Source organism: Musa acuminata, chromosome BXJ1-7 (assembly GCF_036884655.1).
Source record: "Musa acuminata AAA Group cultivar baxijiao chromosome BXJ1-7, Cavendish_Baxijiao_AAA, whole genome shotgun sequence".
Taxonomy (NCBI): Eukaryota; Viridiplantae; Streptophyta; class Magnoliopsida; order Zingiberales; family Musaceae; genus Musa; species Musa acuminata.
In genome coordinates, this window is record NC_088333.1 from 14,354,463 (window position 1) to 14,366,984 (window position 12,522).

The 12,522-nt window shown below is 40.1% G+C and overlaps 1 protein-coding gene across 3 annotated transcripts; it reads left to right on the forward strand.

The window, feature by feature from the left end:
• Window positions 1-10,806: 10,806 nt before the first annotated feature.
• On the forward strand, window positions 10,807-12,326 carry LOC135585610 (probable WRKY transcription factor 40). 3 transcript variants are annotated; one of them, XM_065193936.1, is made up of 5 exons: window positions 10,807-10,962; window positions 11,058-11,090; window positions 11,168-11,437; window positions 11,531-11,647; window positions 11,727-12,326. In XM_065193936.1, the coding sequence occupies exons 1-5, from the start codon at window positions 10,876-10,878 to the stop codon at window positions 12,030-12,032; spliced, it is 813 nt and encodes a 270-aa protein (XP_065050008.1). In that variant the 5' UTR covers window positions 10,807-10,875; the 3' UTR covers window positions 12,033-12,326. The 3 variants fall into 3 exon arrangements, with proteins under 3 accessions (XP_065050008.1, XP_009409784.2, XP_065050007.1); XM_009411509.3 differs by lacking the exon at window positions 11,058-11,090 and having other exon boundaries at window positions 10,811-10,962; XM_065193935.1 differs by lacking the exon at window positions 11,058-11,090 and having other exon boundaries at window positions 10,827-10,962; window positions 11,126-11,437.
• The last annotated feature ends 196 nt before the right edge of the window (window positions 12,327-12,522 follow it).

Here is a 12,522-nt window from a genome sequence, read left to right on the forward strand (position 1 = left end):
AAACGTGAGGCAATTAGATTGACCCACGTGGCCTTCCATCGTTATGAGTAGGAACCGATTCCCGGTGTAGGTTAAGTTGGTCGAGTCCCTCGAGACTCACCTATATCGCGATTCGCTATCTTGCTTACGACATAGAGATGTCACCGGTGACCTGAGGGCATGGTATACTTGGTCGAGTCCCTCGATGGTATATCATCAAATCAGACTCATCTTGTAACGAAGGTGTTGACTTAACCGAGCATCATGGTTGATCGAGTCCCTCGAGGCCATGGTGATTCGGAGGCTGAACAGGACGGGAATCACAAGGAGTTGTGATCGGCAAGAGTTGCCTACCTTTTAGGCTTAGTGTGATTGGTCGAGTCCCTCGAGGTTACACTAAGACGTTGATTGGATCCTGATCCCCACTAGAAGTCTGCCAGAGACTTCTGTTTCACGTGCTGAGGGTGTCGCGTGACTCGTTAGTAAAATAGTGGGAGCATATTAAGATAGAAGTCCATATCTTGATAGTTTATTTCTTGCAAAATCTGCATGTTATTCATTTCTGCTACATCTTTATTTTCAGAAAATATCGCTTTCAAATCCCTTACGTGGCATACTTGATGTCAACCACCTCACTGGTCCAAATTATACGGATTGGCTCCGTAACTTGAGAATTGTTCTCACAACGGAGAAAATCGTGTACGTCCTTGATACAGTGATGCCTACGCCCGAAGTAGGGGCAAGCGAGGATGAGATCGCTCGCTACGTGAAGTACATTGATGACTCCACTCTTGCTCAGTGTTATATGTTGGCCTCTATGACTCCTGAGTTACAGAGACAACATGAAAAGACGGATGCCAGATCCATTCTCCTACATGTCCGCAAATTGTTTGAGGAACAGGGAAGGACTCAACGATATGAGATATCCAAGAGCCTCTTCCGCGCTAGGATGACTGAGGGGACACCGTTCAGAACCATGTCCTAAAGATGATTGAGTGGATAGAGAAACTCACAGGTCTAGGAATGGTCCTAGAGGATAACTTGTGTGTGGACATTGTGCTTCAGTCCCTACCAGATTCCTTTTCACAGTTCATAATGAATTTTAATATGAACAAGCTTGAGGTGACTCTCCCAGATCTCCTCAATATGTTGAGGGAGGCAAAGAGTACTATTAAGAAAGAGAAGCCAGTTCTCTACACTGGTGAGACCAGAAAGAAAAGGAAAGCAGAAAGGTCCCTTAAGAAGGGAAAGGGCAAGGGCAAACCAGGTAAAACAAAGGTTACTAAGAAAGACCCAGCAAAGGACAAAGGCTAGTGCTTCCACTGTGGTAAAGATGGGTACTAGAAGAGAAACCACAAAGAGTACCTTGCAGAAAGGGCGAAACAAAAGCTTGATGAAGCTTCAGGTACATTTATGATCAGTCTCCATTTGTCAAACTCTTATGATAACACATGGGTATTAGATACCGGTAGTGCTTATCATATATGCAATTCGTTGTAGGTTCTGGCAAGGCCTAGGAGACTAGAGAGATGTGAGATGGACCTCAAGATGGGTAATAGAGCAAAAGTTGTTGTATTAGCTGTTGGCGAGGTCGCCTTACATCTGCCTAGTGGAGCTTTTATTGCATTAGATGCATGTTATTTTGTTCCTTCTATTATCAAAAACATTATCTCCATTTCATGTTTAACAATTAGTGGATATAAATTTGTTTTTTAGAACAATGGTTGTTCGATATTATTAGATGATAAGATCATCACGAAAGGAACATTGCATAATGGTTTGTTTATGTTAGACACCACTCCACAAATCATGAATGTAAATGTGTCCAAAAGGAAACGAGATGAGTTGAACAGTGCATACCTGTGGCATTGTAGGCTAGGTCACATCCATGAAAGAAGGATTCAAAAGTTGCTAAATGATGGATATCTAGATCCATTCGACTATGTGTCATATGCAACTTGTGAGCCTTGCATTCGTGGAAAACTGACCAACTCTCCATTTAGTGGAACTGGAGAGAGAGCCACTGAGTTGTTGGAACTCATACATAGTGATGTATGTGGACCCATGTCAACTCATGCCATTGGAGGTTACTCCTACTTCATTACATTTACTGATGATTTCTCAAGGTATGGATATGTGTACTTAATGAAGTACAAGTCTGAGGCCTTTGAGAAATTCAGAGAGTATAAGAATGAGGTGGAGAACTAGACTGGAAAGAGTATCAAAACTCTTCGATCAGATTGAGGAGGTGAGTACTTAAGTACAGAGTTTACTCAGTTCCTCAAGGACCAAGGGATATTATCCCAATGGACACCTCCTTATACACCTCAGCTCAATGGTGTCTCTAAAAGGAGAAATCGTACATTATTAGATATGGTACGGTCCATGATGAGTTTCGCTGACCTACCCATCTTATTCTGGGGATATGCCCTAGAGACCGCAGCTTACCTTCTGAATAGAGTTCTAACTAAGTCGGTAGTGTCTACACCGTATGAGATATGGAAAGGGAAGAAACCTGATCTTAAGGTTGTTAAGATTTGGGGCTGCCCTGCCCACATTAAAAGACACAACCCCGATAAGTTAGAATCAAGGACAGAGCAATGCAAATTTGTGGGACACCCCAAGGAAACTTGTGGGTATTATTTCTATCATCTCGAGGACCAAAAGGTCTTTGTAGCTAAGAGAGCAGTGTTCCTTGAGAAGGAACACATTCTTGGCGAAGACAATGGGAGAATGATAGAGTTGAGCGAGGTTGGAGAACCAAGCTCAAGCACCACTCTACAGCCCAAGTCTGTTCAGGTACTTAATACACAAGTTTTAACTTTACGCAGGTCTGATATCACATCCTCCTGAAAGATATGTGGGACATATTAGAGGAGAGGATGTTAAGGATATTGATCCTCAGACCTACGAGGAGGCTATTATGAGTATAGACTTCGGGAAGTGGTAAGAAGCCATGAATTCTGAGATGGATTCTATGCACTCTAATAAGGTTTGGAACCTAGTTGATGTGCCCGAAGGTATTGTACCCATCGGTTGCAAATGGATCTTTAAGAAAAAGATCAGAGTAGATGGAAAGGTAGAGACCTATAAAGCAAGGCTAGTGGTTAAGGGGTATCGTCAAAGGCAAGATGTTGACTACGACGAAACCTTCTCACCCGTAGCAATGCTAAAATCCATCAGAATTCTACTGACTATTGCAGCACACTATGATTATGAGATCTAGTAGATGGATGTGAAAACCGCATTCCTTAATGGGAACCTCGAGGAGGAGGTGTATATGATGCAACCTGAGGGATACGTGTCCAAGAACTGCCCAGATAAGGTGTGTAGGTTGCTTAGATCCATTTATGGACTAAAGCAAGCTTCCCGAAGTTGGAACATAAGATTTGATGAGGCAATCAGATCTTATGACTTCGTTAAGAACGAAGATGAGCCTTGTGTGTACAGAAAGATAAGTGGGAGCGCTATCACCTTTTTGGTGTTATATGTGGATGACATCCTCATCATTGGGAATGATGTAGGAATGCTATCCACAGTTAAGACTTGGTTATCTAGACACTTCTCCATAAAGGACTTAGGGGAAGCATCCTATATCTTGGGGATTAGAATCTATAGAGATAGATCCAAGAGGATGCTTGACTTGTCCAGTCCAGGTATATAGAAACCATTGTCAAAAGTTTTGGCATGGAAAATTCCAAGAAAGGGCGAACATGATACCTTATGCGTCAGCAATAGGGTCTATCATGTATGTCATGCTATGTACTAGGCCTGATATAGTGCATGCTCTGAGTGTCACGAGCAGGTATCAGGCGGATCCAGGCTTGGAGCACTGGAAAGAAGTAAAGTGTATCCTTAAGTACTTGAGAAGGACTAAGGATCTTTTACTAGTATATGGAGGTAATAGCCTTAAGGTTGAAGGCTACACTGACTCAAGTTTTCAGTTTGATGTCGATGATAGCAAGTCGAATTCAAGGTATGTGTACACCTTGAATGGAGGAGCAGTGTGCTGGAAGAGTTCCAAGCAAGATACTACTATTGACTCGACCATAGAGGTAGAGTATATTGCTGCATCAGATGCAGCAAAAGAGGGAGTTTGGGTGAAGATGTTCATCACAGATTTGGGAGTCATTCCGAATAGCGAGAAGTCGACTTCCTTATATTGCAACAACTATGGGGCGATTACTCAAATATGGGAACCCGGGTCTCATCAGAAGTGTTCTGAGGAGGTTCCAGCTTATCAGAGAGATCGTAACCCGAGGAGATGTAGCAGTGGAAAGAGTTACATCCGAAGATAACATTGCAGATCCACTGACAAAGCCGTTGTCTCATTTTGTTTTTGAGCGTCACAGGGGTCTGATGGGGATCAGAAACATAGATGATTGGCTTTAGGTCAAGTGGGAGATTGCTAGTCATAGGTGCCCAGCAAGCCAATCACGCGAGTGATGGCACATGTGACTTGATACAGAATTTTTTTGCTTATTATATTTTAGCGTATATCACTTTATAACTATTGAATATATGTATATATATATTATGATTTCCTTGGATTTGTGCAATGGGAATCGGATCGTGATGAGATCACAATAATGAGATCGATTCACTTTTAAACACATATCCTAAATAATCCCGGTCATAGGTTACTCGAGAGGGACATCGTGATAACCGGACAGACTAGTGTGCTGTATACCCGTCCATATGATGGATGCAGCTGGTCTCATAGTTGCTCGTGTAGGGACACTAGGGATATAGTACAGGTGCTCATTGGAGAATGAGTTCACTGATTGATTCGCTTACGGAATGCTGGATGGTTGATGATGCCTTATTGTCAGACAGCGATTCCGTAGTCCTAGTGGTGTATCTGGTTCTTAGACTTGAGACACCAAGGATGTCCTGTATGAGTGCTCCACTCTTTGATACCAGACTTGTAGGTTTGGCTGTCCCAGATCTAGTACAGTTGGTCATTGGGAGTGGTAGTCGACCTTACGAGGGCTATTGAGTGTCGATAGAGGATCATCCACTCTCGGCGTCATGAGAGGAATATCCCATGTGTTCTTGCTCAGAAAAATCCCTGGCCAGGGTCATTCGGGTTGAGAGAGAAAGAGTTCTCCGGGAGAATCCGATTAGAGCAAGACTTGAGTAGAAACCGTATGGGTCTGACAGCACCATGCTCGATATACGGTCTCTGGGATATTAGATGGATGAGGGACTATAGGTACACGGTAACTGAGGATAGACAGGTCCAATGGATTGGATTCCCCTGTATCGTCTGGGGACTACGGCGTAGTGGCCTAGTACGTCTGTAGTCGATAAGTCGAGTGAATTATTACAGAGATAATAATTCACTGAGTTAGAAGGAGTTCTGACAGGTATGACTCACGGCCAGCTCGATATTGGGCCTAGAGGGTCACACACATATGGTAGGTATTACGACGAGTAGAGATTCTGATATGAGATATCCGACGAAGCCCTTGTCTTATTGGATGCAGATCCAATACCCACTAGGGGAGGACCCATTAGGGTTTGACAGGGGACCTCTATAAATAGGAGGGATTCAGAGCCTCATAGGCTAGAGTCTTTGCTTGCTTTTCTTATTCTCCTCTCCCTCTCCACCTCAGAGCAGGCTTGGAGTTTTGAGGAGCGTCATTGCAACCCTACTGTGTCGATCACCGCTAGAGAGGAGGACGCTTGACCTCCTTCACCCTCTCCTAAGGATCTGCAAGGAAACAGGGATATACGATCTCCCTAGGTAACACAATCTATAATATATGCATTTTCATGTTTTGCGGATTTTTGTATACCAATCTTCGCACGACGACGAACATCTCTTTGGGAATCGGGGATTTTGTTTTCTTGTTCTTCCGCTACGCATGTGATGTCGCCCCCATGATTTCCTAACACTTTTGAGTAAATCCCTTTGCAACAAGTCTTGCCTTGTATCTCTCAATATTGCCTAACGAATCTTTCTTAGTTTTAAAGACTCATTTGCAGCTAATAGCTTTTGCTTCATTAAGTAACTCTACAAGATCTCAGAATCCATTGCTCATCATAGAATTCATCTCTTCTTTCATTGTATCAAGCCACAAATTTGACTCTTTGCAACTCATGGCTTGTGAAAATGTATCAGGATCATTTTTTACTCCAATATTATAGTCAAATTCTTGTAGGAATACAACATAATCATTAGGGATTACTGATCTTTTATTTCTAGTAGATCTTCTTAATGATATACCAATGTTTCCCTGAGGAACTTGTGGTTCATCTAATTGTTCAGGAGCTTGTTGTAATTCCTGAACTACTTGATATATTAGAATACTATTAACAACTTATGAAATTTCAATGATTGGTTGTTCAGCACTAGTTTGTACTTGAGGAGTACTATGAACTATAACCAATCTATCATTTTATATGGAAGGTTGAAATTCTATATGATCATGTGCGGAAACTATGTTCTTGAAATGATCGCTCCCACTAATCACATCATCCTCAAGAAATTTAGCGTTTCTTGATTCCACAATCCTAGTTGTGTTAAATGAATAATAGAACCTGTAACCTTTGGACTTTTCGGCATATGCAATGAAATAACCACTAATAGTCCTTAGGTCTAATTTCTTCTCTTGTGGATTCTATATCCTGATTTCAGATGGACATCCCCAAACACGCATATGTCGCAAACTCAGTTTCCAACCTTTTCATAATTCAAATGGTGTCTTTTGGACAGCCTTGGTTGGAACTCGGTTTAATATATACACAGCCGTCTTTAGTGCTTCAGTCCACAAGAACTTAGGAAGATTGGAGTTGTTAAACATACTCCACACCATGTCTAATAATGTTCGGTTTCTTCTTTCTGCAACACCCTTCTGATTTGGCGAACCAAGCATAGTGTATTAGGCAACAATACCATGTTCTTGAAGAAACTTAGTAAAAGAACCAGGTGCTTGTCCATTTTTAGTATATCTACTATAATATTCTGCACCCCTATTTGATCTTACAATTTTAATTTGTTTACTACATTTGTTATGAAGCATCCAATACTTCACTTTTGTTATGAAGCATATATATATATATATATATATATATATATATATCATGAGTAATTATCTATAAAGGAGATGAAGTATTTCTGACCATGTCCATCTCTGGACAACATATATCAGTATGAATGATCTCTAATATATATAACTCCTATTAGCACCCTTTTTGGACTTATTGGTCTGCTTTCCCTTAATACAGTCTACACAGGTTTTAAAATTAGTAAAATCAAGAGTACTAAGTACTCCATCTTTAACTAATCTCTTAATTCTCTCTATGGAGATATGTCCTAATCTCCAATGTCATAATATAGAGGAGTCCTCGTTAATATTACACCTCTTAATACCAACGTGAACATGCATTTAACTTTGAGTATTATCATTTTGTAATAAAATATGATAAAGACCATCAGACAAAATATCATTCCCAACACAATCAGAATTATATAAAAATAAAATGATGTATCTTTAAAATTAAAGAAATACCCAAATGGTATGAGTCTGGAAATAGAAATTAAGTTTTGTGATAAACTTGGTATATAAAAGGTCCTTTTCAATTTTAAAACAAAACCACTACTTAAAGTTAAAATGCATGTTCCAATTGCCTCCGCATGTGAGCCTATCTTATTTCCTGATAAAATGTTTTGCTCACTTCCTACTGGCTTCCTTAGGTTTTGCATACCCTACATAGAATTTGCAATATGGATTGTTAATCCAAAGTCAATCCACCAGGTGTTAATATTAACATTGACCATATTAGATTCATAACACACAAACAAGGTTAGTTTACCTTTCTTTTCAAGCTATTGTTAGAATTTTATACATTTCTTCTTCATGTGTCCCTTTCTTTTACAAAAGAAACACTTTACTTCTTTCTTAATATCAACTTGGATGATATTTTATCTTTTCCATGATGATGAGCATTTTAATTGGCTTAGTTTTTATTAGTTTTATTCTTCCCGTGAGTGGTTACCACCAATGCACTCTCACCTAGTTCCATCACTAGCCTCTCTTTTTCTTGAACACACATGGTCATTAATTCATTGATTGACAATTTGTCCTCATGTGTATTGTATAAAATTTTAAAATAGTCATATTGAGGTGGAAGGGTGTTTAGAATATAGTGCACCAGGAAGGATTCTGACATATTAACCTCGAGTTTCTTAAGTTGAGCCACAATATCTCACATTTGTATTATGTGCTCACGCACACCCTTTATGTTGGTGAGTCTAAGGGATAAGAATTTTATTATTAAGGTACTTGTTAGTGCCTTATCTGAAGTGATGAATTGCTCATCGATAGCTTTTAGCAAGTCTCGGGCATTTTCATGCTGGTCAATAAAACCACGTATGCCAGCAATTATCTTAGTTTTGATAAACATCACGTTGAGCTGATTGGATCGCTTCCATCACTCATATAATGTGATATGAGTGCTAGTATTAGTGACTATAGGTGGTTTATCTTTCCTAATAGCATAATCAATATCTATCCACCCTAAATGAAGGAGAACCCTCTCCTTCCATATCTTATAGTTATCACTACTAAGTTCAGGAATATCACATCGAATATCAGAGAAATGAATAGTATGAGAAACTACATAAAATCAAACATGCTTATGTCAAAATTTGAAGCTTAATAGTCTAAATTACATATTTTACCAATGTAAAACATGCCAAAAAAAAATATGAAGCTCATGACATAAAAATTGCTTGTGGGCTAAATTCTTAATTCAAATAGATTCAAATAGTCTTTATGGTAAAACTATCAAATTATATTCCAATTCATAATCCTTATGGGTAAATTATAAAAATAATCTGATATTTTATCCTGATTAATTATATTAAATATAATAAAAGATCCTATGGGATAATAATTATTATATGAAATATAATCGGTCACATGATGTCTAATTACTTATGTATCCTTATTTTAACTTTATATATATTTTTAATTAATTAAGGATGTTATGGATAATTCTTAATTAATTAAGATTATATGGATCACTAGATATTTTAGACATAAAATTAACTCGTAAGCATGATTATATATAATCAAATATGCATACATAATATAAGTATTTTATTGTCTAAAATTATTGAAAATGTCATATCCTCATAATTTTCAATATGAAATATATCTATAAGTTTAAAAAAAACCAAAATAAAGTCATATTCATGGTATAAAAAATATGAAAACTCTTTCATATCAAGGCATAGGTCAATCGGCTCTGATACCAAATGTAAGAATTCTTTGACACCAACTTGTGTTTCTAAATTATTATAATAGAAACACAATAAAAACTGATATGGAAACGAAATAGCGTACTTCCAGCCATTGTTGTCAAAAATTTCTGCAGAGGTTTCTTCTTGAACTTTGGCACTCCTCGACTGAACTCTCGGTTTAGATAGTATAGAAAAATCTTTTTACTTCAAAAAGATGATTGAACTCATGGGCCAAAATCCTCATATTTTCTCATCAAGAACATTTATTATCATCAACTCATAACGTTCAAGAATTAATTCAAATTTATAACGTTTGAATCATAATGAAAAACTTAATGATATTAAATATTTAATAATAATAGTTATATTTAGAATGAAAAACTAAAATATTTAAAATATAATAAATAAAGAAATTGATTATAATGAATTATGAATCTTAATAAGAATGATTATTATTAAACATAATATTTAATAATAACGGTTACACTTCTCACTCATGAAATTAATCATTTATCAGCCAAACTCTCTCCGTAGAATATTGACAGCATAACACTGATCGATAACAACATTTCTCGGTTGCAGAGAAACGTAGAATGCTGTTTTCAGATGCCGTGGCAGCCAAGAGATTTTTAAGACAGACCTAGTCTTGCTGGCAAGCACGTCACCCCCACCGCGAACCGCTGTCGTCACTGCTGTGACGCAACGCTCGCTGGCGTCACCCGGCGCGTATCACGTGCGCTCATCACCGACGACTTCCGGTCGTTCCGTGTCATCCTCGGCTCGTTACACGACGTCGTGACGTAACGTAACGTAGGATCGCACGGGCCACGACCCGCCACGCGATCCGAAAAGGTTGATGTGCCCCACCTTGACTTGACCGCCTCGCGACAGCGAACCGGACGGCCTTTCTGAATTTACAGTTTTGTCCCATTTCTATCGTCCGTCGCGCCACGCCCCCTGGCGTCACGGCTTAATTCGTCACTCGGTATGTGATTCGTGTGAGAATTAGATAGCTGTGGCACGAATCACGAGGGTGTTGTTTCATATTTTTCTTCACCTACTACTGTTTGTATTTTACCGACGAGGATCTTACTAAACCTCATTAATCAATATCAAAGAACAGTATATTGCTGAGTCATTCTCTGACGTTTTTCCTAGCATCCAGTACTCGGAGACGTGATCCACATCCGCCATCGACGGGTTTACATTACTTTGTTGACTTCTCTACAAACTACAATCGAAGGTCGCTCTCGAGTTGTAGCAGATACTTCCATATCTCGACTTCCGAGTCAATGTTTTGTAGCAGATTTCTTTGAAGGATGGGTTCAAGTCAATGGGGTATCTGCCAAATTTTTGTTGCCTGCACAAGTCTTCCTACACATGTTGTTAGAATTCCTTTGGTCTTTCAAACAAGGAAGCTTGATGACATAATCCATAAGACGTCGGGAGCTGACGTCCCGCATGGCGTCTGTCGCCCCACGTCATCCTCATTGATTCTTCTGGAGTCACTGGTACCAATTCAAAGTCTTCTTCCTTCTTCTCCCAGGAAGTCATCGTCTTTATAAGAACGCTACCCAGTCTATTGCCACACTTCATCCAGATTCGCTCTCGATTCAAGGAACCGTACTAGACGACTACTTCTGATGATGGATTCGTCCTGGACCAATCAATCCTCCTCCCTCAGCCTCGACCTCAGCGTCGGCCCTCTTCGGTCTCCCGACCATGCTCCGGTGAGTTCAAACTGATGCTATTGCCTTAGACCTCTTCGTGTCTTCGATGGATTAGGGGAACCTGTTGTTCATCAATCATGCTTGTTCATATGCAGCCCGATCAAAGGAGTCCACCAAGAAAAGAAGAGGTTAATTCTTTGTAGCTATTTGATCGTTGCTGCAGTGTCTTGCTCTCCTAAAACGCAGTCTCGCTTGCGGAACGCAGGTCGGAGTTGTAGAGGCCAAGCTGAACCAGATAAGCAAGGAGAACAAGAGGCTCGCCGAGATGGTCAGCGACATGCACATGAACTACAGCGCTCTCCGTGGTCGATTGTTCGATCTCGCAAGCATCCGTCCCCAGGAAAAAGGGTCAGTCTCGCCGAAGAGGAAGAGGGTTGACGGAGTCAGCTGCAAGTACCAGATCAAGCATGGCGAAGACCCCATGCCCAAGACCTCCAAGATGTACGTCCGAATCGACCCGACCGATTCGAGTTTGGTGAGTTCGATCTTTGAGCAAAGAATGGCATATCATTTAGTCGACATCGGAAACGAAAGGAGAATTACGAGATAGGTGTTTTGGTGTTGTTAGGTGGTGAAGGATGGGTATCAATGGAGGAAATATGGTCAGAAGGTCACCAGAGACAACCCCTTCCCTCGAGCTTACTTCAGATGCTCCTTTGCTCCTTCCTGTCCCGTCAAGAAGAAGGTACCGATCGAGAGATCAAAACTCCTCACCATCAAATATACATCTGGTGATCATCATCATCATCGCTTTGACTCATTAGGTTCAAAAGAGCGCAGAAGATGGATCGCTCTTGCTGGCGACATACGAAGGCGAGCACAACCACGAGCGGCCTTCGCGGGATGATGTGTACGGTGTTTCGGATCACAGTGCAGCAGCAGTACTCCCGTGTCCATCGATCGATGTAGAACACACCTCGCAACCTTACGATCTCGACGAGGTCGAAATGCCAACGCTGCAGAGACTGCTGGTGAAGCAGATAGCCTCGGCGTTGACCAAAGATCCAAGCTTCACTGCTGCGATCGCCACTGCAATATACGAGAGAATGCTTGGGTCGCCACCAGCTTAACACTGAGTACATACATTCTACCGCTTGTGCTGTACGAAAGAAGAGAAATCAATCACACCGAGTTCACTTCTCGACCAATGATCAGCTCTTCAATCCTGTCGCGCATGAGGCCAATCAATCAATCAGAAAGAGAAACAAATATGTAACACTACATATCAGTATGTCAAATTTCCAATAGCACGGTGAAAAATTGTATGAGAAAGGAGAAGGTTCATAGGAAATAATCAATGCCATGATTATGTGAATAGATGACTTATGAAAGAATGAAATAAAGAACGATATTTTTTTCATGAAGATATGGTGCTTCCTATTTATACACGTTAGGAGGAAGATTTTTTCTTAACAGTAAGATTTTCTTGTGCGGTTGGAAAAATCTTAGCTACATCATGAGAAATCTTAATTACTATCATGCCCCTACAATATAGCACTCCTGTTAAGGATATCAATCTTGGACTGATCCGATTAAAATAGTTTACAAGCGAGAGGCTTC

What these genes read in the sequence shown, in the direction of transcription:
- LOC135585610 (XM_065193935.1), top strand. Translation starts at nt 10,876, where the DNA reads ATGATGGATTCGTCCTGGACCAATCAATCCTCCTCCCTCAGCCTCGAC. An exon ending in GGTCTCCCGACCATGCTCCG is followed by an intron (nt 10,963 to 11,125) that starts GTGAGTTCAAAC and finishes TCGTTGCTGCAG; the next exon opens with TGTCTTGCTCTCCTAAAACG. An exon ending in CCTGTCCCGTCAAGAAGAAG is followed by an intron (nt 11,648 to 11,726) that starts GTACCGATCGAG and finishes TTGACTCATTAG; the next exon opens with GTTCAAAAGAGCGCAGAAGA.